Source organism: Mustela nigripes, chromosome 3, assembly GCF_022355385.1.
Source record: "Mustela nigripes isolate SB6536 chromosome 3, MUSNIG.SB6536, whole genome shotgun sequence".
NCBI lineage: Eukaryota > Metazoa > Chordata > Mammalia > Carnivora > Mustelidae > Mustela > Mustela nigripes.
In genome coordinates, this window is record NC_081559.1 from 194,519,616 (window position 1) to 194,545,526 (window position 25,911).

Consider the following 25,911-nt stretch of genomic DNA (forward strand, 5'->3'; position numbering starts at 1 on the left):
AAGCCTCTGCCTTCAGCTCAGGTCATGATCTCAGGGTCCTGGGATCCAGCCCCGCATCGGGCTCTCTGCTCAGCAGGGAGCCTGCTTCCTCCTCTCTCTCTGCCTGCCTCTCTGCCTACTTGTGATCTCTGTCAAATAAATAAATAAAATCTTAAAAAAAAAAAAAAAGTGAACAAACACCCAGGGAAAAATAACCACCAAAAATAAGAGTACATTTAAGTTCTCATAAACTGAAAACTTAAAAGTACAAGGACATGAAGTTTTTAGGGAGATTTACAACATATTAAAACAAATTAATTTTCAAAAATTCTAACTGAATAATGAAAACTCAAGAAATGAAAGAAAATCATATTTCATAGCCAACTTCAAATATATGGAGAGGAAAGGCCTAAAATCACAATTCTTTTAACTCTGACACTAACTCAGTATAATGAGAGGAAAATCTTTACCTAGGAAACAGTGAAATTCTGAGCCTAAGACAGGTTAAACTCAGCACAAACTGCACTAGACAAAGTGATGATTTTTTAAATAGAATTCTAAAGTTAGAACACTGCTGAAAAGCTAAAAAATGTTCCCAAAAAACAGATAGAAATAGAGAGGAAGTCTATCCCATGTGGCATCCAAATGCAAGTTTATTTTTGTTTACTCTCGGCTCTAATTACTTTCACCGAAGCAGAATATTTTAATTAAGATAAATAATCAATATTACACTTCTCTTGTCAAGTCTCGTTAATGAATTCACTCTGCTATGTAACCATAAGATATCTAGGATGGATCTAAAATTAGTGAAAATAGCTATGTATGGCTTCTGGAACTCTTCTCAAAGTTCCAAGCTTTTAAAATAGATCTGAGAAGTATTTCCAAATAATCTTTTCCCTCGTGAAACAAACAACAGATACTGTTTTCAAAATTCCGTTACTACAGATGATGATTCATGATCACCCTCATTTGCTGGACAAAAGGCTCTATCTGGACACTGTGAGCAGACAAAATGGGAATACGGAAGACAATGACCCTATTCTGAGAGACTTAGAATCTGTCTCAAAACCGGAGTTTTTTATTTCACTGGTTAGCAAAATGAAATCAACCAAATGCTTCTTTGAATGTTCTGTAGTCATGACTAGTTTTAGAGTGATGAACAGAAGAGGCTGAAGCTTCACTTTCTCGGGTCAGTCAGCAACAGTCGTTGGTGAGTAACGCAGAAATTCATTGACAGCCATGCTTCCCCCTACATTAGACCTAAATAAAACTGCACTGAATTCTGCACAGTAAAGAAAAGAGATGAGGCCCCACTGAGGAAAAAAAATAGTAAGAAATCAAATAACCAGAGAGTTTTTAATAAATGATTCCTACAGAAAGGAACAGAATATGGTGGTTATGAGGACAGATGCTGGAGACAAACTCATGCATCTGAATTCCCACATCACCATTTACTAGCTGTGACCTTGAGCAGGTCGGTGAACGTTTCTGCATCTCAATTTCCTCATCTACAAATGAGGCATAACAACAACACCTATTTCCTAAAATTTCTGTAAGGATCAAATCACTTCATATGGCAAGTTTATATACAACACCTTGTATCTTAGATATGACACTAAAATCACAAGCAAGAAAGAAAACACAGATAAACTGGACTTCAACAAAATTTAAGACATCTCTGCTTCAAAGGTCACCATCAAGTGAAAAGACAACACACAGACCGGGAGGAAATTTTTAAAAATCATGTATCAGATAAGGACCTGTATCCAGAATACAGAAAAAGATGTTACAATTCAGTAACAAAAAGACAAATAACTCAAGTAAAAAATGTCCTGTAAAGGATCTGAATGGACATTTTTCCTAAGAAAATATGCAAATGGCCAATGAGCACGATGAAAAGATGCTCAGTGTCATTAGCTCGAAGGGAAAGGCAAAACACAGCTACAATGAGATACCACCACTTCACACTCACTGAAGCGACTGTGCTCGAAAGGGTAATGAGAGGTGTTGGCAAGCTCGCAGAGAAACTGGAAGTGTCGTACACCACCAATGAGAACATCAAATGGCACAGCCACTTTGGAAAACAATCTGGCAGCTCCTCAAAAAGTTAAACACTGAGTCACCGTATGACCCAGCAATTCTATTTACTAGGCTTAAACATAAGAGAACTGAAAACATACGTCCACACAAAAACTTGTTTGTTGAATGTTCACAGTACCATTACTGATGACAACCATAAAGTGGAAACAAACCAGATGCCCATCAACTGATGAACGGGTGAACAAAAAGTGGTCTATTCATACGGAACAATATTGCCAGCAGTAAAAAGAAAGGAAGTATTGATTCATGCCACAACATGGACAAACCTTGAAGACGTTATGTTAAGTGAGTACAGTCACAAAAGACCACACTGTTGTATGACTCCATTTCCACAAAAAGTCTAGAACAGGCAAACCCGCAGAGACAGATGAGTGACTGCCTAAGACTGAGTGGGGAGTGACAGCTAAGGGGCATGGGACTTTCCACTGGGGTGATAAATGCCCTAAGACTGACTGTGGTCATGTATGTACAACTCTGGAAATGTAGCAAAAAGCATACAATTGTGTACTTTAAAGGGGTAGACTGTATTAAAGCTGTTTAAGAAAAAAAGCACTTAGAACAGTGCCTTCACACAGTAAGCACAAATTGTTTATTTTTATTACAGGCAGAAGAAAATCCCCTCAATGTGAAAATGGGAAAGCAGATTTGAATTAACTGAAATTGGCCAAAAAAATCATTTCCCTTAAAACAGTTGCTGAATGGACAGGGCATATTCAGAAGTGACAAGAAATAAAACAATCTGACACCATGAAGCATTCTGTTTCAAATGCAGATCAAGTCTCGGAAGCCTAGCTGCCAGAAATGACTAGCGGAGAAGCTTGGTTCTTAAAACAAACTTTGGAGCAAGCACCCAAAGACTGTCAAACTCTTTCCCTTCTGGTCTTTGAAAAAGTTGTAGGAAAAGCAGGAAGGGGAAAAAAATTCTGAAACAGGTCATTTTGAATAGTATATCTATATAAGTTTCTAAAAATAAAATGGAATGATGCAATTCTGTCAAAACTTCATATGGATGGGTTTTCTAAGGGACAGAACAATTTTATAACCCTGAGGAGAACGTTCAGTGTTCAGACGTAGAGACTAAGGAGACTCGTACCACATTGCTCCTAGCAGTCATGAAGTGATTCCCTACCAACCCATTTGCCAGGGTTTGAACAGCAGAAAAGAAACTGTTGCAGAGGAAAACTTTCCCTCTACCCTTCAAAGGTTCTTCTGATTGGTCTAAGAATTAAACTGACATGAAATTAACAAAAAATCAAATTTAATTTATTTGGGAACCTCACATACACGAGGGCACAAAGGTAAAATGAGAGCATCTATGCCATCCTGAGCTAAGGAATGGGATAAGCTTGGGGTTTTGAAAGGGAGGAGCACAATTCACAGGGCAATAAGAGGAAAAGTACAATTTGGTAATTAGAGATACACCCAGCCAGACAGATGGGTCATTCAAATAAAATTTATCTCCAGTAAAAACTCTTATTCTGGGAAAGACACCAAATCGAGATTCTTCTGGGCAGTTAAGGGAGGGACAAATGTTTCTCTTGATCCCACGGAGTTTCAGTTGCCTTCAGCTCAAAAGATTCCACATGCCAAAGAGGCACAGTTTGGGGAGACCTGCTCTGAACTCCCTCAAGTCTGATGCCTGAAAGATCAGACCTTAGTAAGTGAGGAAGAGGCTGTGGTCAGCCCTGGCACAAAAGCCCCCATGAGCAGAGGCCAGAAGGCAGAAGTGCCGTGAACTGGAAGGTAGGGGGAGAGAAGAAATACAATATTGCACTTGCTCTCCTTGGGAACAAAGATCAAGTCCATGTTTCTCTAATTTGGGAAGGCTGCAGGAGATGCCCTCAGACACCCAATGCGGGTCTTTCCTGCCAGCTCCAACCTCTACAGCAGGATCCCCACACATTCCCATATAACAAAGCCTGCAGACGCCTCCCACTTCTACCCCAATACTCTGGAATCAATTTCATCTCCATTCGACCTTATTTTGAAAAGTTTCAGATATAAAAGAGATGTATTTTTTTTTTAATCTCAAAACATGACTGGTTTTCTGATAGCTAAAAGCCACTTCTACTTGGTGTAAACATCTAATTCTCCCGCAAGTAGTGGTCAACACAGTAAAATTCAGTACTTTCCATCAAGAATAACTAGCCAGATTGGACTCAGCAACTTCTACTGGCCAAATACCAATGCAGCCAACATTGACCTAACTGTTCATCTCGTTCAGCTGGGGGGGAGGGGGTGTCATTCAGTTCTTCAGCCCAACCCCAAATTATTTTCTCATCACCAACTCAGGTCTCCTAAAAATAAAACAAAGCCATCTGTTTTCCTTTCTCTATACCTTCCATAAACCCTAATAAGAAACTAGTACCACTGTATGTCAATTTTATCCCAATAAACTGAGGAGGGGGAAATTTTTTAAATTAAAAAAGAGAGAAAGAAAACATCAGTCTAGAGGGAGGATTCGACACAGATGTTAAAACAAGAATCTGCAAACCTGAAGCTATTTCATTTCAGAATGGAGACACACAATGAGATGAATATAAACGCACCAGTCACAAAACATTTATTAACACGGCTGTCTGATTTCTGTTCTTCAAAAGAAAGAAGTTTTTCATTTCTTTTTATTTACCTTATGTCATTGATTCTAATTAACCCAGAAAATAATAGAGCTCATTATGAAATAATTAGATACTGCAGTAAAAGAGATTTTGCTATATTAATTACAGAATTAAGAAAAGAAAACCCACCTCCGTAAAAAACACAAAATTTCTTTCTCTGTTAAGAATACATATACAAAGATGCAATCGAGAATTGAAATTCACATTGAAAGGGCACAAACCACAAAATCAGAGCAGAGTCATTACCATGAACAAATTCGAAATTAACTGGACAAGCATGCTCAATGCATTCAAAGAATTTTAAATCATTGCAAATCATTCACTTAACCATGCTGGAGGAAGAACTCCCGTGTTCGACAGACAACATAAATCAACAGGGTGGCCCATCAGACAAGGACCAAACAATAATCAGGTTTTTGACAGTTCTGATTTAAAGTTACTTAAATCAGAACGTTCCAAAGATCACAATCCAGAAATTTTAACATTCATTCACACCACCATGAAACAAGCACTTAAAAAAAGAACCAAAAGAAACTAAGCACATAGATCATGTACCTGGGTCAATGAGAACTTCCTGTGCCCCTGGAAGAAAGAACAGATTACGGTCTTTTATTTGGAAAACAAAACTACTTTCAAAGACAACTACTAATCACATTTCTTGATTCACATCGCCTTGTAAAATCTGAGGCACTTCTATCCCATCAGGAGAGCAATTCTGAGGATGAGTGTACCACCGGTTAGTGCCGTTTTACTTTAGGAGAAAAGAAAAAACAGGGGCCATTCCTCCCACACTGCACTGTGGAGGGCCTCTTGCCTCCTGCCCTCCCACCCCCGAGCACACACTCCCCCAACCTCCTTAATCAAGTAGGAGAATTTCTTATTCCCACAGTTAAGCCAAATGACAAAGGAGTAATCGTTTGTTTGTGCAAATACAGGCCCACAGCTTGGAATGGAGGGCAAAGTTATCGCAAGGAACTTGGTGGCATCCCCCCGAAATCTCACACACATACACACATACACTCGTCCACACTCACTGAATTCCTGGATGCTTCACAGGCTAAGGACCCCCAGCTCACAGAAGGTAGAACACAAGGAGTTCCCTCCGTTATTACCAAGAAGCTCGATCGTCTGCCTGACCACCCAAGTGTCAGTGCAATCCAATTAGCCTTCTCTGCAGAATGCAATTTCCTATGACGGCAAAACACACCCTGAGGAGTACTGGTTCCAAGAGTAGTGTTTATCGTTAGCTACAATCATTTTTAAACATGTTAGCAAGATGCAAGAAGGTATGTCCCAGCGACACAAATTCTTATTGAAATAGTGCAGTTACTCAATCCTTTCTGTGGAGAGTAAGTCCCACAGTCCTAAGAGCTACTTTGCGTGCTGCGATGTCTATATTTAAATGCAGATAAGAACTCACTGTAATCTAGAAGGCACGATTATAATAAACAAACAGGTGCTTTCTGTTAACACCAACCATACGCCAAGCAGCGTGCTTGACAGCCAGCACGTGTGACTCTCCGAGCCCCCCTGCAAGGGAGACAGCGATGACTAAGGCCGCAGGGCTGCGGAGTGGAGAGCGGTCAGAGGAGCCAGCCCACCATCACTCTGCCCCGACCTCCACACTGCGGGACCACACAGACGGACCTGCCCTGCGGGGACACTCAGCTGCATGACCGTTGGGGCATGCGGGGTTTCCAGATAATGCTAGAAACTTTTTGTTCGGTGTGAAACCGGTCAGATACCTTACACGGCACCAACCCGTGAAGTAGGGGGCTGCCTGGGGTTCCTCCCTCCTCTGCTCATTCTTGCCATCACAGATATTTAACCTCTCAGCTCAACCGGTGATGAACTCGGCCCCATACGAAGGGCACCCCGAAGGCAGAGCTTTCAAAGTTCTCTTGTTCAACATGTAAAAATCTTAGTCTCGTGGCTCACACAGGCGGCCAACTCTCACTCCGCATTGGTGTGGATGCATCGCCTGAAACCACCCTCTCCTGCCTTTTAAATCCGGGTCATCGAGTCTAACGGCGGTCGGTAAGCCACGTGGCGCAGACAGTCTTCTCAAACAGCAGAGGAAAAGCTCAGCTGTGAACAAAAATGGACAGCATCTCCCAAAAGGACTTTAACCTCTAAGTGGACTTCCTGGAAGCCTTTCATGAGCTCCCTTCTAGGCACTGAGAGTTTTCGGATTGGGAGGAGAAGCCCGTGGTCTTCGCTGTCTACTATCTGGCCTAGTCAGAAGGGCCCTTGTCCTATGCGGGTGGGGGCGGGGGAACAGTGCTGTCTGAAGAAATCACACGGTGAGAGCCAGGGTGGCCTCCAGCCAGGCCTGCATGCGCGGAAGTACCTCGAAGTGCGCAGGGATAGGACGACCAGCATCCTCAGGCTCCAGCAGACGGATTCCACATGAACCAAACTCCTAAGAAACTCACATACGAAAAGTGGAGGTTGGACTTACTAATGCAATAGAAGACATAATCATCAGTCAGACCAAAATATCACAGTTCAACAATCAGCACTTTTCTCCTCAACAGCCCAATCACAGGCAGGAGGTGACGTGGTGAGCACGAACAGAAGCCGAACAGGAAGGGGTTTTCCTAGATTAGCTGGGACTCCCTTTCTGTTTCGGGGTAGACCTGCTGCCTAGATGAGCGATCAAGGCTGACCACGGTGACAGTCACGGTCTCTCACAGTCAACACTCTGCCACTCTTTCTAGACTGGCTGAGCCCTGACTCATGGATAGCTGCCCCTGCTGATCTACAGACAGGCTGACGCCCTGAAGCCAGCCTCTGGGAGCCAAGACCCCTGCTCTGACACCTGCTAGCTCTGTAAGCCTGGTCAGGTTACTTACCCCGTCTCTACCTCGATTTCCACATCTGTAAGATGGGCACAACTGTGAGGGTGGAAGGGTGACATTGGTACAACCTGGCATTCTCCTGCATCCCTAAAGCTCGTGGAGAATGGGGCTTTATCAGTATTAAAGGTGCCCGTTGTCTCCACTTGCCTCCTCTTCCCTCCTGTCTCCCAGCGGGCTGGTGGGGAAAACAGGAGTGCAACGACTGGGCCCCCGGAAGCCCCAAGAGATGCTAATTAACACAAAGTTCTGTGACTTCTGGGTTCAGAGTGACCACAAACTGGGCCCATCTCTGGGGCTGCTGCACAAGTCTGAGCACAGGAACTGCTGACTCTCCTCAAACCGTTCCCTCATTTCTTAGTTGCATCTTGCTTCCGAAAACCATCATTTCATATTTCAAACCCTTAGCAATCCCCCGAAGACTATAAAATGATGGCTTCATGCAGAAAAACAGCCCAAGTTCACGAGCTCTTTTATGAGAGAACCACTGTGCTAAACACTTCACAAATTTCTCTCTGATCCTCCCAATTCTGCAAAGCAGACATTAGCATCCTTGTGTCTCGGAGGAGGAGGAGGCTCGGAAAGCACGGACTCGGGGTCCCAAGGACGAGTGGTGGCGTGCGCACTGCCACCCGATCAAAACACGAGGCCTGGTCCCTGCAACCAAATCACCCCCCACTGATGAACACCCGGGACTCCGCGTTCTCCCGCGTCCAGGCACGCCGGGGAGTGTTTGTTTCTACCTAGCTTACGAGAGCCTGGCTGACGGGTCTCTACCACCAGAGGAAAACCCACTTTCCCCGTTGTTCACGCAGCTGAAACGTTCACACCGAGATGACGGAATAAAAATGAGGAATAACTGGAACACCCAGACGTGATGGACTCTGTACTGCTCCGAAGCATTAAACAAAAAACCCCGTTAGAGGACCGTGGGTCAGGTCCCTCACAAACGGGAAACTTTAGACTCGTCACAGGGGCAACAGCGCCACCTATGGCCACAGAGCGGCGCCCCGAGTTGCTGGGAAAGGGGCCGCCCAACTCGCCGGTGCTAAGAAAAGCTGCGTGAGGTTGCCAAAAACGGGCTGCTCAGGGAACTCACCAACAGCCGCGCTAGCACCCACAAAACTCCGCTGTAGGAAGGCGCTGTGTTCAGCACTTAATCGGGAGCCTTCAACAAGACACAGGCTCATGGAAACCAACCTTAGTGGGAAGGGGTCCTGGGCATCCTGTCCAGCGCCTGCATTCTCAGGGGCCTGAGGCCCAGACAGTCTGTCCTTCCAGCCCTCAGCAGCGAAGCGAACCCCTATCCTCGCGTCTCGCACCCTACCAGCGCCCACCAGAGCTACGCCAACCTGGACGCGCAGAATCACAGCTGTTTTCCCCACAGCAGGTCGTCTAAGTGTCTTGTACTTCCCAAAGAGCCGGTGACTAGAAATCATACAACTGTGTTAACATACAAAAATGTTTATTTTCACAGTAAAACAGCATGAGACGCCCCCCTTTTATTTCCTCTGTTTGAAATAAAAGGACAATGTCAAATCAACATTTTCATTTTTTTTAACCTATTAAGAGTACAGGAAAAAATCAAAATTTTCTTCACTCACAAAAAAGAGAAGCTTATTCCCTGAAAACAGCTCAATACCCATTTTCTAAACATATTGACTATGGTCAACATCCTAGCAATTTAAAGGTTTAGTGAGTGAGTTCAAGGCAATATGAATTCTGAGTTGTAAAAGCATACATTCTATACAAAAAATCATCAAGTCTCCAGCTTATGGCAATTTCTCCCTTCTCCCACCTTACTAGAACGACACCAATTTCATCAAAACTTCCTACCGCACTAAGAACTGCCACCATATCCATATCACATTAAGTCATACTCGGACTATCAGACACACGCTGCTGAGCAAATCGGAATCAGATCAGAAACAGACTGTCCTCTTCAGTCTTCCAAGCTGATACTTCTAGATACTCAGCAAAAGTTTACTAAGCACCTCCTAGGTGCTTTGTACACAAGGTAGCCAACTCTCAAAATCGCACAAATCAAGTAACACTCACAATCCACAAGCGAGGAAATAGACTTGGGCCATAAAAAGGAAGGCTGACAAGCCCCAAGTCCCATAAAACCTACATATTCATCATCAGAAAGAAAAGAGTCTAGATTGTTGCCTTCTCTCAACATTCACTAACTTAATCTTTCCTTCCGAAGTCTTGACTACATAAAGCCAACTCTAACTTTTTCTCCCAATAAGCATCACCAGAGAAAAACAAGTACTAAGTCATTAGCAACGTCTGGATTATCAAAGCCCACTTCTTTTCTGCACCATCATCATTTTTAAAATGTTTTATTTTTAGTGCGTATGGGGCTAAAATATTAACTTTTTACTGTGTTGGCAGAGACTAAATCAACCTCAGAAGTGTCCAAGTTCAATCTATGCCCCTCTGTCTCACAGTCCCCCTGAAATCTCTCCTTTCAAGCCGCATCAGGCTGAGACCACTGAAGTCTGGCACCGATGAACTCCCTGATGTTCAGGAAATCAGTCAGTGGGGCTGGTTAGGGGAGCAACAGAGCAAGGGCCTGCAGTCAGACGAGCCTGCCCACCCCAGGCAGGCCTCAGCCCTTCACGGCATGGGGCCAGGGACGCCTCTCTTTCGATGTCTTTCAGCCGTGACCCCTCGCATGCCCAAAGCAGACACGGATATGTGCTCTCCCACACCGGCCGGGAGGCAGAATGCAAGCACAGCACTGAGCACAGCGCCTGGCCAGGCAGGCAGGTAGGGAATAATCCGTAGCTATTTTGTTGATAATGATGATGGTGATGATTAACGAACCAGGACAGGCCAAAGAGAAGAAGTAAGCCCTGAGAAGAAGCAACTACAAGTCAATAAGCATTTATTTTCAGGTTGATTGCAGAACGTACCGGTGATTTTTTTTTAATAAACCAAGTTTTGTTCATTTATTACACAGACTTACAGGTTCACACACAAGTCTCCAGAAAAAAAAAATCTGTGGCCTCTAACTTCTGGATACAAAGAAAGTTTAAAGAAGAAATTTCAGACAAAAGGGAGAACTAAAGCAAAAGGCAGTGTGCGGACTACAGAAGTCTTGCGCAACCACAGTAACTCGACCGGAGGACAGGTGCTGGAAATCCAAACGCATGACTTCATACCATCCACCCTAACGCTCTGGCTGCCGTGGCCACTAACAGTTTTCCAGGGCCACGGAGGGTGGGTCCGGGTCTTCCATGTGTGCGTCTCACACACCTTCAAGGGAACCCTACAAGGGAAGTACTGTCACTATCTTCCCCATCTCAGAGACAGAGAAACTGAGGCACCAGGAGAAGGAACAGTCCAGGTTACGATGACAGTAAGTGACATCTGCATTTCTGCTGCTGAGAAAGGAACTCGAGGGAGAATGTTAGGTAATCAGGCTGCCTGGCCCTCACCCAGACAGCAGATGCCATACACCCCTGCCGTAAGATGAGGGGCCACAGACAGACAAGCCTGAAGTCACCGTCCAAGATAAGTCAACACGTGAGATGGAGCACAGTGACGGACGTGGACCCCTCTCTGTGTGAAGGGTGGGACCGGCGTGCTCTGTCTGTCCTGGCCTGGGCTTTACCGCACCGCGTTGCCATCGGCCGTCACCAAAAGTTGGAAAGCCTGAGCCCTTTACACTCTGTGGAGCTAAGGAGAAACGCTTCTCTACTGCAGACAAAGCAGCGTTTCAAACAAAGTCTAAACCTTTTCTTTGCCTACATGCAGCAAAGGGGAAAAATGAAACATTTCTCTAAAAAGTGTCTACAGAGTCTCACTAATCATATCCATAGAACAGTCTCAACACATGAGACCTCTTCAGATCACAGGGGGAACCACCACCTCCAACAAAAGGCTCCCAGAGAGAGCACGAGCCAGTCTTCTCAGGAGGAAGCAAAGCCGGTTGGGGGGAGATGGGGGACCACAGCAGGACGGGCAAGACTACAACCAGGAGGATGCCCAGCGTCCGCACAGCAACCCCAGTGAGCGTCCAAGCACAGGAGAGGGAGGCACGGCCGGCCTCAGACTCCACATCCCTCTCACCCCTTCTCAGCCTGCTTCCCTTCCCCACACACAACTGGGAGACCACGGAAATCGGGAGGCATGCCGTGCTGAAGAAAGACGAAATCAATCTTCCAGAGCCATTACAGACCCACCTGTAGCAGTCCTACAAAAGATGCACCCGGTTCCAGCTGTGCAGCCACGGGAAACCAGCTCCTAGAAGCCTTCTACACTCTCTGTTGGCCACGGGAGAAGGTGTAACTCAGCAGACCACACACTCAGGCCACTTCCCCAGCCAACACACATTAGCCCCCAGGGGCTTTCTCTCTGGGGTAAAAGGTGTCCAAACATCCCACCGATCAAAACACGCCTAGCAACTGTGTTAAAGCCTTGCCCCTGGGACCTGTGCTCTTATCTTCACGACCGAGGCTACAGGTCATTCATTAAGGGTCAAAAGGGTCAAGTTCATGGGACAAGCACTTGTGACTCTGCTCCTCCAAAGACTTTTTTTCCTCCTCACAGGTGCTGACAAACGTAAGGAACTCGAGCATATTAAGAGGATCTCGTCAAACCAGAAAATGAGGAACAGCCCAGGCCCTGAACTCGCTATTGAAGTCAACATCTGAGACCAGCTTCCCTAAATACACAAAAATTAAGAAAAAGACCCAGGCACAGAACTTTGAGGTCAGGCTACCAAGAAACTTCATTCAAGTGTTCCAGAAATCAACCAATCATTGCAATCCATGAAGAGTAAGAGTCCATAAGCACAATGTGCAATGAACATGGAAGAGAAGTCTCATACAAGATCCATGACTCAGCCGTTATGTTTTATCTGAACATTTCTCAGGTGGAACCCAGAGGGAAACTAATACGCGAGCTCCGCCCCCTGCTTCTGACCCAGAGTGAGTCTGGCCGGGAAGGCCGTACAGCGCTTACCTGGCCGGTGTCTGTTGGCTGCTTCCGCAGGAAGTGAGCTGCCCTGGAACCTCCGCGCTCCAGTCCTGCCCCCAGTCCCGCCAGGATAGTGATAGATGACAGAAGCGGAACACAGCCCTTCAAGGGCAGCTGGGTGTGGGAAGAAAAGCACGGTCAGTCAAGTGAGTGGCCCATCCCGAGCTCGAACTGCAGTGGCTAAGAATGATCCGAACAGATCAGTTATGCAGAAATGTCCATTTTTCCCCCAAAACAAAAATCGAAGCTACAGATCACTGGTTTGGTTACAGACAGGAACGTGCCACCATCGCCCTTCCCCAGGGCCGGCCCATGCAGGCAACACCAAACCCTCTGGGGAGAGGCCAGGCCTCACTGGGAGGCTGGCACACACGTGCCTCGGGCCGGCCAGCTCGTCCCTCTGACCGGCAGCTGAGCACTCACGGGGAGGCAGGCTGTGTGCCCGATTCCGGCGCTACGGAGCTGGGCGGCAGAAAATGCCCCCGTTGACAATAAGCCAAAACAAGACCAGCAAAGCCGGACCGCAACGCCCCGTCCCATTGCACACCCTGCGTGCACCTGGCACCCTCGGGGCCAACACCCGTGAGCCTGTCTCCTCCTCAGAAGCAACCTGCGGGAGAAAGCGGCCATCCCTACCCTGGCCCCAGGAACCCCGCCGACGGGCTTATCGCTCTGTGGCCCCCCACATGACCGGGGCCCATTCTTCCTGGGTAAGTGTCTGCTGCCAGGGCCGTGACGTTCTGGCTTGCTGGGGTACGGATACAGTCTACCACCCAATCTCTAGTCTCTTTGAGAAACCACATTCTGAAGTGGAAAAGCCCATTTTAAGGGGCGCCTGGGGGCTCCGTCGTCGAGTGTCTGCTTCCGCTCAGGTCATGATCCCAGGACCCTGATCCGTCCTGGCGTCAGGCTCCCTGCGCAGAGGGCAGCCTGCTTCTCCCTCTCCCATTCTCACTGTTCCCCTTCTCACTGCGTCTCTCTCTGCAAATAAATCTCTAGGGAAAAAAAACACACAGAGTCCATTTTAAGAATGTCTGGCATTTAAAGTGCCCCACAGTAAATGCTAAACATTTATCGAAGAACTGACTTCATTTCCTCATTCAGACTTGTAGCCCAGCTGCCCGGCCGCCTGACTCACCCTCCAGGAAAGAACCCTACTTCACTCCGCACTCACACGTTTCTCTAACAGCGTTGATGGGACACGTACGGTCAGCTGGATGATGGACACGGAGAGACCATGCCTCCCACGCCACCCCCAGGAGGTGGTCCCCGAAGGGAAAACAGACGTAAACACACAATTCCAGCGCAGAGGGCAAGCTCCGTCACAGGCAGGCCTCGCAAGACACCGCAGGCCCCCCTGCCTGGAGGGCTGGGAGAAGGCGCTGCTTTGAAGTAGGTTTCTAACGCACTCGTGAGGGTTTTACATTGAAAGGTAACTCACAGGGCATGACCACGGGGCAGGGGGAACGCTGTCCAATTCACAGGTGTGGGACCTTCACACCATCTAATTCCAGGACCTCGGGAGGAGTTTTCATCACCCCTTCCCTGTGGGAAGCGCCACAGCCACCAGCACGCAGACGCCCCTCTGCCCAGCCCCTGGAAACCAGTCATCAGAACCCTGACTTTTCGGGACATTCCAGCTAAGAGGCGGCCCTGTGTGTCCAGCTCCCTGCACTTACCGTGGTGCTGTCAGGGTTCGCCCACGCTGGAGGGGCACCTGGACCTCGTGCAGCTCTGCGTCTTTCATTTACGGAGCTGCAGCGCACAGACGACGGGACATTCATGTCAGGCGTACGACGCATGGGTTCAGCTGTTCCCTACAATGACTCCGGCTCACCCAGACAGGCGGAGTCGTCCGTCGTCACCGCACCGCGGCACTACCCTGTTCCTGACACAGCCCCGTGCTGCCACCTTCCACACCTGCACGTCTTTTTTTTTTTTTTGTCCAACACATTCTTTTTTTTGTTTTTAAGATTTATTTATTTAATTTGACAGAGAGAGACACAGCAAGTGAGGGAACACACGCAGGGGGAGTGGGTGAGGGAGAAGCAGGCTTTCTGCTGAGTAGGGAGCCCAGTGTGGGGCTCGATCCCAGGACCCTGAAGGCAGACGCTTAACAGCTGAGCCCCCCAGGCGCCCCTAACTGTCCAACATTTTCATGTCTTATTAATATTCCACTGAATGGGCGTACCATAGGCAGTTGATCTGTCCATCAGCTAATGCACAAATGAGGTTCTAAAGAATGAGGGAGAGAGATGACCAAGGTGGGGAGCGGCATTCTAAGCAGAGGGCAAGACGTGCTTAAAAACAAGCCCAAGAGAACCCAGAAGAACAAGGAAAGGCAGCGCACTGCCCGGGAAAGTGCACGCGGGTGCCAGCAGGACCTCGGTGTGGGGCTGGGGGCTGGGGGCGGGCGCAGTGAGGACGGGGTTGGTGGGGTAAGGAGACCCGGCAGCGGACAAGGCGGCAGAGTTACCCCAGACGATCCCCCACAGCAACCAGACAGCCGACTGCTTCTCCTCCCGCACCCTTCATTTTTAGAACCACTTTTCTATGTTTTCTCTTATTTCAAGTAACAGTTGCTCTAATGGCATATGTGCTGTCTGCGCGAGATGATCTTACCTCCAAGCCACAGGAAGTCATTCACGGAGCGGAGGAGCTCCACGGACATGTGGTAGTGCACGAAGGAGTCCTGCAGCATCCCGGCCTGGAGGCACAGATCCCCCACATGCTTGCGCATGCGCCCTTGGCACCGCTTCTTGTAGTGTCTACGAAACACAATGCACAGACACGCATCACCGCTGGTGCACCACTTCTGCCCCCAACGTACACCAGCAAAGCACTATTCAACTCTCCCTCAACCCAAAAATGCTAAGAAGGCAACCTGAGGCTCTATTGAAAGGCAGCGGCCGTCATGGCCAGTGTGGGAGCTGGAAGGGTCCTGACCTCACAAACACCTGCCCAGTTATTTTCTAGAGGGGACAGGAACGTGGGACTTCCGCTGTGCATTTCACTTAGCAACACTAGATGTGGGATTTTCCTCCACAAATTTTCCATGACATCAGCACAAGAAAGCTGACGTTTTAGCTCTTTAAAAAAAATCAATTATCTTCCACTTTCTTAACTTCAAACCCATTATTATTTTATGAAGAGAGCTACGGGGCATATCAAAGGCCAGCCACTTGGTGTGGGCAGACATGACCTCTACCTCCACTCCGTCAGAGCAGGCCCCAGTAATGCCTTCAGCAGGTGGGACTGGGCTTCACCAACAGCTCCTTGAATACGGGCAAGGAAACAGCCTTTAGATCACACAAAGGCTTCTATCTACTCAGAAACCAAAGAAACTATACCAAACTTTCCTTTACCGTTTTGGAATATTCCTATTCTTTTAAACATTAAATTTCTTAAAAGATAAGCTTTTCTTCAAGAAAAATAGCAGCTGTATTAAATTTTCACTCTGAGGAAGCAATCACATCAAGAATAAAACCCCCGTGGAAATCCACGACACGCGAAGTTTCCAGCTTAGTGATCGTTACTGACAGCCCTTGACACGAAGTTAAGTCTCCAGACCTAAGTGACGAGCTCTCCCCACGCTCTGGCTCTGGGACTCGGCACCCCGTTCCCAGTACTGGCTGAAGTAAGACTGTCCTGTAGGGCAGGGGAGAGAGAAGAGGGCAGGCCAGTCCCCTGCCCTGCCCTGCAGCACTGTGAGGATGGCCCCCCGCCAGCAAGCCCTCCCCCTGTAAAAAACACAGCCCCTGTACTGCCCTGCCTTCCCCCACTGGATGCCTCCACTCTGTAGGGTCCCTCCGCCCTGTCCCTGCTACATACATGTGCACGTGTGCACAGGCATACGCACGCGCACACACACACACATGGAGGGGGGGCTGTTCCCAGGCGGTAACTCTGATTAGGTCACTCCCCAGCCTCAAACACCCGGCACAGCTCTAGCCCCCCTCCCGCTGCCCCTGCCTCCCCTCCTCCCACTGCCCTGACTCTACAGCTTCACCTTCCTGCTCGCCAGGGTCCCCAGTGACCTCCTGCCTAATCCTTCACACTCTCCTTAGGGCTCATTTCCACCGTCAGTTTCTCAAGGAAGCCCCCCCCCCCCCCCCCCCCTCCCTCTGCACACTGGGTTAGATGCCCTGCCTGCATTTCTAGAACATTCCATGCTGAATCAACCTCTGACATTTGTAAGCTCCACAAAGGCAAGTACTTTTTGCTTACTACTGTGCCTCCATCCTTCTCCCCTGGACACTCAAAAATTTGTTATGAATAAACATATGAATGGACGGTCTCCACAAGGCTGAACCTCTCCGACCATCCCAACCCCCTCTTTGTGCAGAACAAAAGCACTAGCCCATCTCCAAAAGGCCACTCCCCACTGACACCCTTCACTGCCTCCCTCTGTTGTCAGTTTTAATAAAAACCAAGTTCCTCTAAAGCCCTGCAGGACAGGTCCTCTCCAGGGTCCTCCGAGCCAGCGGGAGCAGCCTCCCCACTGAAGCCTGGGGCATGGACCGCGCCACACCGGGCACTGACCTCAGCCCCAACCACACAAGCTTCCCGCCCCTGCCCGGGCTGCTCCTGTCACCTGAGCTACCTCCCTGGCCCCTTTACCTGGAGGCTGTCAGCTGTCTTCAGAACACAACGCAGAGCCCTCTGTCTCCTGGATATCCCCCTCACAGTGACCCTTAGCTCCCGGAGGGGCTGCCCCCCAAACACAACACCATCATTACTGAATTTTTGTCCATCCCCTCTATTAAGATGATGGCCTCGGGGCGCCTGGGGGGCTCAGCCGTTAAGCATCTGCCTTCGGCTCAGGTCAGGCATGATCCCAGGGCCCTGGGATCGAGTCCCGCATCAGGTTCCTCCCTCAGCGGGAAGCCTGCTCTTCCCTCTCCCACTCCCCCTGCTCATGCTCCCTCTCTCGCTGTTTGCTGTGTCTCTCTGTTAAAGTAATAAATAAAATCTTGAAAAAAAAAAAAGACCACGGCCTCTCTGAGAGCACTTGGGAAGAGGAGAAAAAGAAGAGAAGAGGGGAGGAACAAAAAGCAAAACGCAGCCCGAATCCGAGGGTCCTCAGGGGATTGTCACAGGCTCCACTTCACCACTATGAGTGACCACATCTAACTCTTGACGGCTACACAAGGTACCGAGCAGGGGCTCTGTCTTGCCCTGACTATAGAGTCACAGGAGAGAACCACATCAACTGAACATAAGCTCGGGAACATGCGCCTGTGCGCCAGGAGACAGGAGCTCAAAACCAGCTCCCCCAGCTGCACTTCTGGGTCTCCCCAAAAGCTGGGCGGTGCCTGGCTCCCTCCCCCGGGGTGCTCTCTGTTCCAACGGGGAGAGGACCCCAGCATCCACACGCACACTTCCCTCCTCCGGTAAAACTGTCGACCTCCAGCTCCTGGCCAGGGCCAGGTGGACAAACACTGCCCCTGGGTCGCTGTGCCGGGTGACAGACCCAGGCAGTGAGGCTGGTTGGGACCTTACCCCTCCCCTGCCCCTTCCGCCCTTAACCTGGTGTTAATTCCCCAATGGTGGAGGCCATGGGACACACAGGTAGTGCCTCACACGTGGGAGGATCCGAAAAGAATTGCTTCCTCCCAAGTCCTGCAACCCACCGGTCCCAGACCCGCCCTCATCCTCCTCCTGCTCCTGTCTACACCGGGCTAGAGGATCTGGTCCTTGCTCCTGTCTCCACTGGGCTGGGGGAGCTGGCCCACGCTCCAGTCTACACTGGGCTAGGGGAGCTCGCCCACACTTGGTTCTAACTACAAGCCACATAGTGACGACTCCAGCGCGTCTCCCCCATCCGCTCCCTGCCTGCACTCCAGGCTCACAAAGCCATTCACCTCTTGGAAACCGTCGCCTGAACGTCAGATAGGCGTGTACAACACACGTCCAATATTTCCCTCTCGAATCCGACTCCTAGCAGGGGCCTCCCCGTCTTCCCCCCCAGACAGCCCCGCCACGTCCCCGGCTCTTCAAGTCAAAACCCTGAGTTTCTTACTTGATTTCCTCTGCCCCTCACCGCTGCCCCCACACCAGTCAGGGACAAGCCTCGTCTCCGCTTTGTCCCCCACGACTCGTGCAGGACACTGAAGGCTCCCGGCACACGGGCGCTGTCAGGGCCCGCCAAAGAGCGGGACGTCTCTCCTGGCACCAGACGCCGGGGAAGGCATGTGAGTTTCATGGGGAGAGGCCACGAGGATGGCCCAGGAAAAGGGGCTCACGGTTCTACGGTCGTTCGGACGTGGAAGGGTCTGAGGTCGAGAGGAACTCCCGGTGAAGACACATGCTGCCCGAGGCCGGCCGGTGAGAAAGGAGCAGCCCCAGCAAAGCCATTGTCACAGGCCGGCCCCACGGCGACCCCAGCCCGCACTTCCGCAGGCAGGAGGTTTCCGCGTCTTCCGCTCCCTGAACTTGCTTCGGCTTTGTTCTCCCCACCCTAGCCCGTGAGGGACTTTCTCAGAAGGTCCAGACCATCTCCCTTGAGACAAAGTAAGTAAAGGAAGAAAGTGTTTGCAGGCCGAGGGCAGCAGAAAAGAAGAAACAAGGCCTCCAGGCCCACACGGGGGGGGGGGGGGGGGGGGGGCCAGACCTCTCCCCATGGGTGAGCCGGGCCGGGGGTAAGGACAAGGGCCTCAAGCAGCCGAAGGTTCTCCCTCTCGGCCCGACCTCGGTCAAATGTTGGCGCTTCACGGCTGCAAACTGGTGACATGCCTGTCGGTGTTGGACGTGAACCCAACAGAGAAACAGCGCTCTCACCCACACGGGGTCGAAAGGAAAGGCTGGGTCAGGTACAGGCCGCAGGACTGCAAAGGCAAACCATATACACAGCTCTGCGCGCTTCCTGGCTAGAGCAGAAAGGCAGCCACGGCCGACTACAGAGGCCCCCATGTCCACAAGCTCCAGAGGAACTAGCTCTTTAGAAGGCCACATTTTCCTAATACCTAGAAAAGTTGCCCTCATAGAGGGGGCAAAGACAGATGGTGGAACAGCCTCTGCCCTTTTACGGAGGACGGGTGCTCAGGTGAGGCAAAGAAAACTGCATGCTCCAGGTGAAAGCGAAAGCCTCCGGGGACCGCATCCTCCGACAGCGTCCAGCTGCGGCCAGCACACCCCCGAGCCGGGCACCCCGCGCCGGCGGCCGCTGGCCTACAAGCTCTGTCATGCACATCACACAGCGACAGCCAAAAACACGTGCCTACTACGCTCATTCCCAAGCCAGGATCAAGCGAGGCGCTGCAGTCTCGGACTTTCCAGTTAAAAACCCGGTGAAAAGTCCCTGTGCAGCCACTGAAATCAACAAGCATCCCACGTCCTCCAAACAGAAAAGATTAATAAGAGCTCGTTTGCCACCAAATACTAAGACCCAACAAGTTCCCCGAAGCAAATATCTGAACAGGTATCAAACATCGATGGGTCACGTGCTTTAAAAAGCAAAATATTTTTTAAATTAGAAAATGGAAATACGGTCGGGGTGACACAGGGATCCAGGCAGCGTCAGTTTTTGGCTTTCCAAGCGGTGAAGGCAGCGAGAAGGCAGCACACGGGGAGATCTAGCTACTTCCAATGCAGCGTGTTCACAGCCTACCTTTTCAGACCCAACAACATACTCACAGGGCGGTATGGTAGAAAACAAAAAGGAAAAGGAAAGAAAAGAGGAACAAGCAAAAATTAGAAACACACAAGAACAAAAATAACTTTGACAGCTACAACACTGCATGTCCAAGAATCTCCCGTGGGCTTTCAAGGCCTGGGGCACATGAGAACGTTCCCATGAAATACGTCCGCACCTCGTGTTACGGGGGGCTGTGCGGCCCAGAGTGGCCACAACCGCCACAAGGCCTGTGGACGTGAACAGTGCGCCACCCCAACCTCGGCCTTCACCTAGACGTTTCCTGTGAGCTACGAACTTCGGTCTCGTTTTAAGCTGGACGCTCCTACCCAGAGCGGCAGGACAGAGCTGGGCTCTGTCTCCGCACCAAGTCAGTGCTTTAAAAATGAGAGCCTGTAGACGAGTGAAAACAACATGGACCGGCAGCGGCAGGCATGACGGGACAGCGTATTTGATCTAAGGTTGCCGGCGTCCCTACGTCACACAAGTTCAAAAGCTGGCTGAGTGTCGACGCTCGCCGAGAACAGAACGGTCCCCCCGGGAGGGCCATTCTACCTACTGCCGGACTTCCCATGCCTACAGCCGTGCCAGCACACAGTCCCCAGCCTTGCTACTCCCACCGAATCGTGAGCATCGATTTCCAATGACAAAAACAGGCCGCATTCTCTGGTGGGTCTGCAGCCTCAAAGCCAAGAAGTCATGACCAAAGAATGTCCCCAGTTCCTCGTGTAGCAGAGGGTCAGAGCGGGATCCCTGGCCGCCTCCGAGGCGTCAGCTGCTGGTCTATACGGCAGGGACCGGCCAGTCCCAGCCCATGCCACAGGCTGCGGGGGCTCGGGAGTGCAGGGGCTAAGCGTGGGCTGGCCCTGTGTGGTGAGGGGAAGTCACCGGGTGGCTTTGGAGAAGGCCTGGCTGCCCCTCGTGGCTACCCCTCACGGCTGCCTGGGCTCCCACGCCTCACCACCCCAGCTCCGAGGTGGGAAAGGGAACTACTGGTGTCCTGACTTTAGGGCCACTGCGAGGACTGAGTACAGATCGTGGGTGCAACGGGCCCTTCCCTTAGCCACACACACGCATGTCTGTGCGGAAAGAAAACCAGCACAGACCCTGCACAGCACCCGGGGGGGATCTTAGGCCGCTCTGTGCTTGCCCCTCGCAGGGCTGGCCCGGGCCTGTTTTTCTCAGTTCTGTGACATTTTCTCTTCCAACTTACCAACAGATGGCAAGTCAGTGTTTGATCTCAGGTGAACTCCAGAAACATGCTAAGCACCTACTCTGCAGGGCCACTGTGCCCACGGGACACAAGGTCACTCAGTACTCACCCACAAGACCCTCGTCCACATCTACAGGAGGGAAAGGAGAGACCTGGTGCCCACAGTCATGAAGCCCCACACTCTCCTAGCTGAAGGGGACCTCCTCCAGGGAAGCAAGGAACCTATGCGTCGTCGTCCTCTGTGCACGGACACCACAGTGGCCACGGCACAGGGAGGCAGCGCCGGGGACAGACAGGGGAAGTGAAGGGCACAGGAGGCTACGCTGCAGTTCCAGTGCAGAGCTCAGCTGCTGACTTCATCTCAGGAGAAACGTGAGGCCTGGCCTTTCCCTGCTCTGTCTGATGCCCCCGCGACACAGAGAAGAGAGACACGCGGCCGTGGGCAGAAGGAGCTCTTTGGGAAGCCCCTGGCAGCGTGCCCGACACCATGGCACTCGCCTTGACTGGCTGTCAGCGAGGACTAGGACCCTGGAGCTATCAGCTGGGAAGAAGGGCCTGACCCATGCCCAGTTCCCAGCCCCGGAGGCAGGAGCTCCACTGGCTCGGCTGGGCCAGCTCCTAGTTCGGCCGCCTCTCCAGGCCCAGCACCTCCCTGTGAACCAAAGGGATGATGGAAGAGAAGCTCCCAGCTGCGCACAAGGGCAGCACGTCCAACTAGAATAACACGGGAGCCGCGGACGTAACGCTGCTGGCTGCCACAGTGTACAAAGGAACAACTAAAACCAATTTTAATATTTTCTTTAACCTAATGTATGTAAAATATGATCACTTTGACATGTAAAAAGATTAACAAAATATTTTCTTTTCTCCATACTAAGTCTCAGTAACTGATGTGCACTTTACTTACAGCACATCTCAGCTCAGACTAGCCAACCCTCTGATCCACAAGAGCCACAGGGGTCACCGTCGTGGACAGCAGCTCTGGGGGTCCCACGGGGAGAGCCGGCTGAAACAGGGGAATAAGGACACACACTAACCCTAAAAGGTTTCCCCTTAACCAAAGGCTGTCCCGTTTCCAGGAGTCTGAAACCATGGCTCACGCCTGCCTACCCCTTGAGACATCAAATACTACCCCTTGCTTCTCCCTTCGTGACGTCAGGAACCAAGCCAAGCACGAGGCCTCCGGGCCTCCAGGTGAACTTACCTACTGTCTGTGTCCAGTCCTACGAAGTCCTTCTTCTCAAACGGGACGCAGAGAAGGGGGATCTTATCGCCGGACTTGTCGGTGGCCCTGTCCAGACGCTTGGACTCGAGCACAATGAAGAGGGATTCGATGAAGTCCTCGATCCTCTTTTCCACCGTCTGGCAGTCCTCGTAGTTGGGGTAGAAGGTCACGTCGGTGCGCGGCTGCTCGGCGATCTCTCCCCGCAGCCCAAAGACGAAGAGCCGGGAGTCGTAGAGCGTGGAGCCGTAGATCTCCTTCTGCACGTGGAACTTCTCGAAAGTCTGCGGCCAGTCCTTGGCGGAGAAGCAGTCCGTGATGGTGATGAGGCCGACGACCTTGCGGTGGGTCTGGAAGTCGCCCCACTCGTTGTTCTCGGGCGGGTAGTGGTGCCTGTAGCGGATACAGAGCACCCGCTGGGAGTCCCGCACGCTGACCTGGCTCACGGAGGAGATCCTCTTGTAGATCTTGAAGAAGTTCTCTTCGGAGACGATGCCCACAGGCTGCACCACCACGAGGAGAGTCTGGTGGTCCTCGGCGCACTGCATGTAGTCAGGGACACTCATCCTGAAGACTCTGCCGGAGAGAGCGAGGGCACTTAGGGGCGCACGGCTGTGAAGGCTGCTGGCCCACCCTGGGATGCGGTGCTTCTCACGTGAACCACCTGCGAGGTGCGGGGGCGTGGAGCCCTGGGCTGCCCTCTGTCCCTGGGGCTCTGCACCTGGCAACCACAGCTCTTCCCCAAACACCACAGCGCCTGGACGAGGCCTTGAGCTCCTGCGGCATAGGGGTGGCCTCTTTTTCTATTTCCAACACCCAGCCGGATGCCGACAGAGAGGCAGGGCCCGAAAGCGCTCCCTGAAGGAAGGCACCGCTGCCTCATCCCCTCAACAGGACAGAAAGCAAAGAACCACAGTGGGATCAGAAGATCGGGATTTGACCTTCAGTCTACCCCGGACGGGAAAGGCTTGTATGCACGTTACCTCACCTCCACCGTTCTATGACACCGCCTCCGCTCTACTGATGAGGAACCTGGGGCGGAGAGAGGCTTATCACCCGTCAAGATCGGAGAGGACAGGTCAGAGGAAGGTCGTCCTCTGACCAGTGTCTTCTGCACCCCCTCAGAAAGAACCAAACCCATGTGGGGGCTCCCCAGAGAGGCCCAGCAGCCCCTGAGAGACTTCCCAAACCCCCAGGAGTTGGGAATCTCCGCTGAAAGCGGAGATTTAAGGTTCTGTGTTTCTCAAAAGAAGGCACAGCTTTAGAAGCGACTGCAAAACACATATCCGGTCCAGGCCTTCGCTGCAGAGATAGAGAGGGGGCCCCGGCGCGGCTGAGGGAAGGCCGCCCAGCCAAGGACCAGCTCGTGGCAGCACCAGCAAGCCCAGGGCCCTGCTGAGGGATGAAGCCTCCGCAGAGCGCAGGAGAACAAGTGCAGGAAGAAAAGACAGAGGACAGGTGGACCTGCCCTCCCTGGGATAGAGGACAGGCGGACCAGCCCTCCCTAAGACAGAGGACAGGCGGACCAGCCCTCCCTGGGACGGAGGACAGGCGGACCGGCCCTCCCTCCACATACCGTGTGACGAGGCTTCATCGAGTCATTCAGTTTGTCGGATCAAACCCACTGATCTGGATCACCACAATGACGGTGGGCTCTATCCAGGTGCCATGGGTTACCGAAGTTGGGAATTTCGAGTCATAATGGAAATTCCCACCTGTGCTATGACTTTCCCGGTTCCAGCATGTGCTCAGCAGGCACTCTGGGCCGGGCAGGACAGGAGCCACGAGGGCTGCCACACTCACACATCTTTGTTCACACGTGCTCACATCACACCGAGGCCCCCCCAAGGACAGCCATCTCCAGATCAGATGGAATTAATGACATTTAAAGGAGCCAAGCAGCACACGTTATTAGGGAAAAGGAGGCTGTTACCTCCTTAGCGACAGGTGGCAGAGAACCGACCGCAGTCACCGAATCCCTTGAGCTGCTTCTCTCCCTGGCTGTCATTCTGCGTGACCGTGAGTCACACAGAGTCACCGAGGCTTTCCCTTCTGTGAAAGGGTCTGGTTGAAATGAACAAGGTCGAAGTCTCGTCATTCACGCCCCCAGCATTGGGCGAGGACCTCCCATGTCCCAGGCTCTGTACAGACGAAGAGACAGTGTTCCAGGTACACTCATGAGGAAAAGGGGAGACAGATATCAACTCTCCCCAGCTGGATACACAGACTCGATGCTATTCTGGTTGGACCTCCTACCTGGTTTTCGGTGGAGTATGACAAATGAGTTTATGGCCAGAATCGCCAAGAAACTTCGGAAGACCACCAAGGGGGAGAGCATTTATGCCCCCCCTGCCCCCTACCTCCCCCCAAGAGCAAGATCAGATACACCTGCGACTACCGACAGGATACAGGGTTTCTGTGGGGGGCAATGAAATGTTCCAAAACTGCGGTGATGGCTGCACAGCTCTGTGAATCCACCAAAAACTGCTACACTGTAGATTTAAATGGGTCAACTGTGTGACAGATGAATAATATTTGAGTACCTTTTGGTGGGGAAAAAAGACCAAATAAAAAGCTGCAGTCAGCGCAGGGCTGACCCAGGTAATCCCACCCAGAACAAGACCCACGCGTCCACGGCAACTTGAAATAACAGCAGTGCCGCTGTAGGGCGAAAGGAAAGCACAGACTCTCCGGTATGTGACACGAGACAATGGGCCATCCCCGCGTAAGCAGAAGACACATCGGTGACACCCAGTCAGGATACAGGCAAGACGCTCAAAGAGGCATCTTTGAAGACAAACCTCAAAGGGCAAAGACAGGTACAGAAGGGTGCCCACCTCAACGGCAACCAGGAAAAAGCTAATTAAGCCATAGTGACGGGCCATTTCACACCCAAAATAAATTGACAAAATAAAAATTGTATTGTGGTAAAATAGACATAATATTTACCATTTTTAGGTGCATGGCTCTAGGGCATTAAGGACACTCCACTGCTGGGCAAGCATCTCCAGAAGTTCCCCACCCCACCCGCTCTCCCCGACCCCGTCCTTTGTACTTGGTAAATTCCCCACGCCCACTCTCCCCGGCCCTCAGCAGCCACCATTCTGACATCCTGCCTCTACAAACTGAACTGCTCCATGTCCCTCATGAAGTGGAATCACACATTCTGTGTCCTTGCGAGACTAGCTTATTTCACTACGCAGAAGGTCTTCAAGGTTCATCCACGTTGGGGGAGGAAATCAGCATTTCCTCCTTCTTCAATGCTTACAGCCCACTGTATACATATACTGTTTAACCAT

General features: G+C 50.9%; 1 protein-coding gene across 1 annotated transcript in view; it reads right to left on the bottom strand.

Annotated features, from left to right (window-relative positions):
- Positions 1-23,187, bottom strand: part of TRAPPC9 (trafficking protein particle complex subunit 9) — a 478,436-nt gene extending 455,249 nt beyond the window's left edge. Inside the window, exons 1-4 of the mRNA XM_059395212.1 lie at positions 22,595-23,187; positions 15,167-15,312; positions 12,530-12,658; positions 5,253-5,279 (exon numbers count right to left, since the gene is read on the bottom strand). Coding sequence (XP_059251195.1) covers positions 5,253-5,279; positions 12,530-12,658; positions 15,167-15,312; positions 22,595-23,178 — 886 coding nt within the window. The 5' untranslated portion in view covers positions 23,179-23,187. The remainder of the gene's footprint in view (positions 1-5,252; positions 5,280-12,529; positions 12,659-15,166; positions 15,313-22,594) is intronic.
- Positions 23,188-25,911: the final 2,724 nt, after the last annotated feature.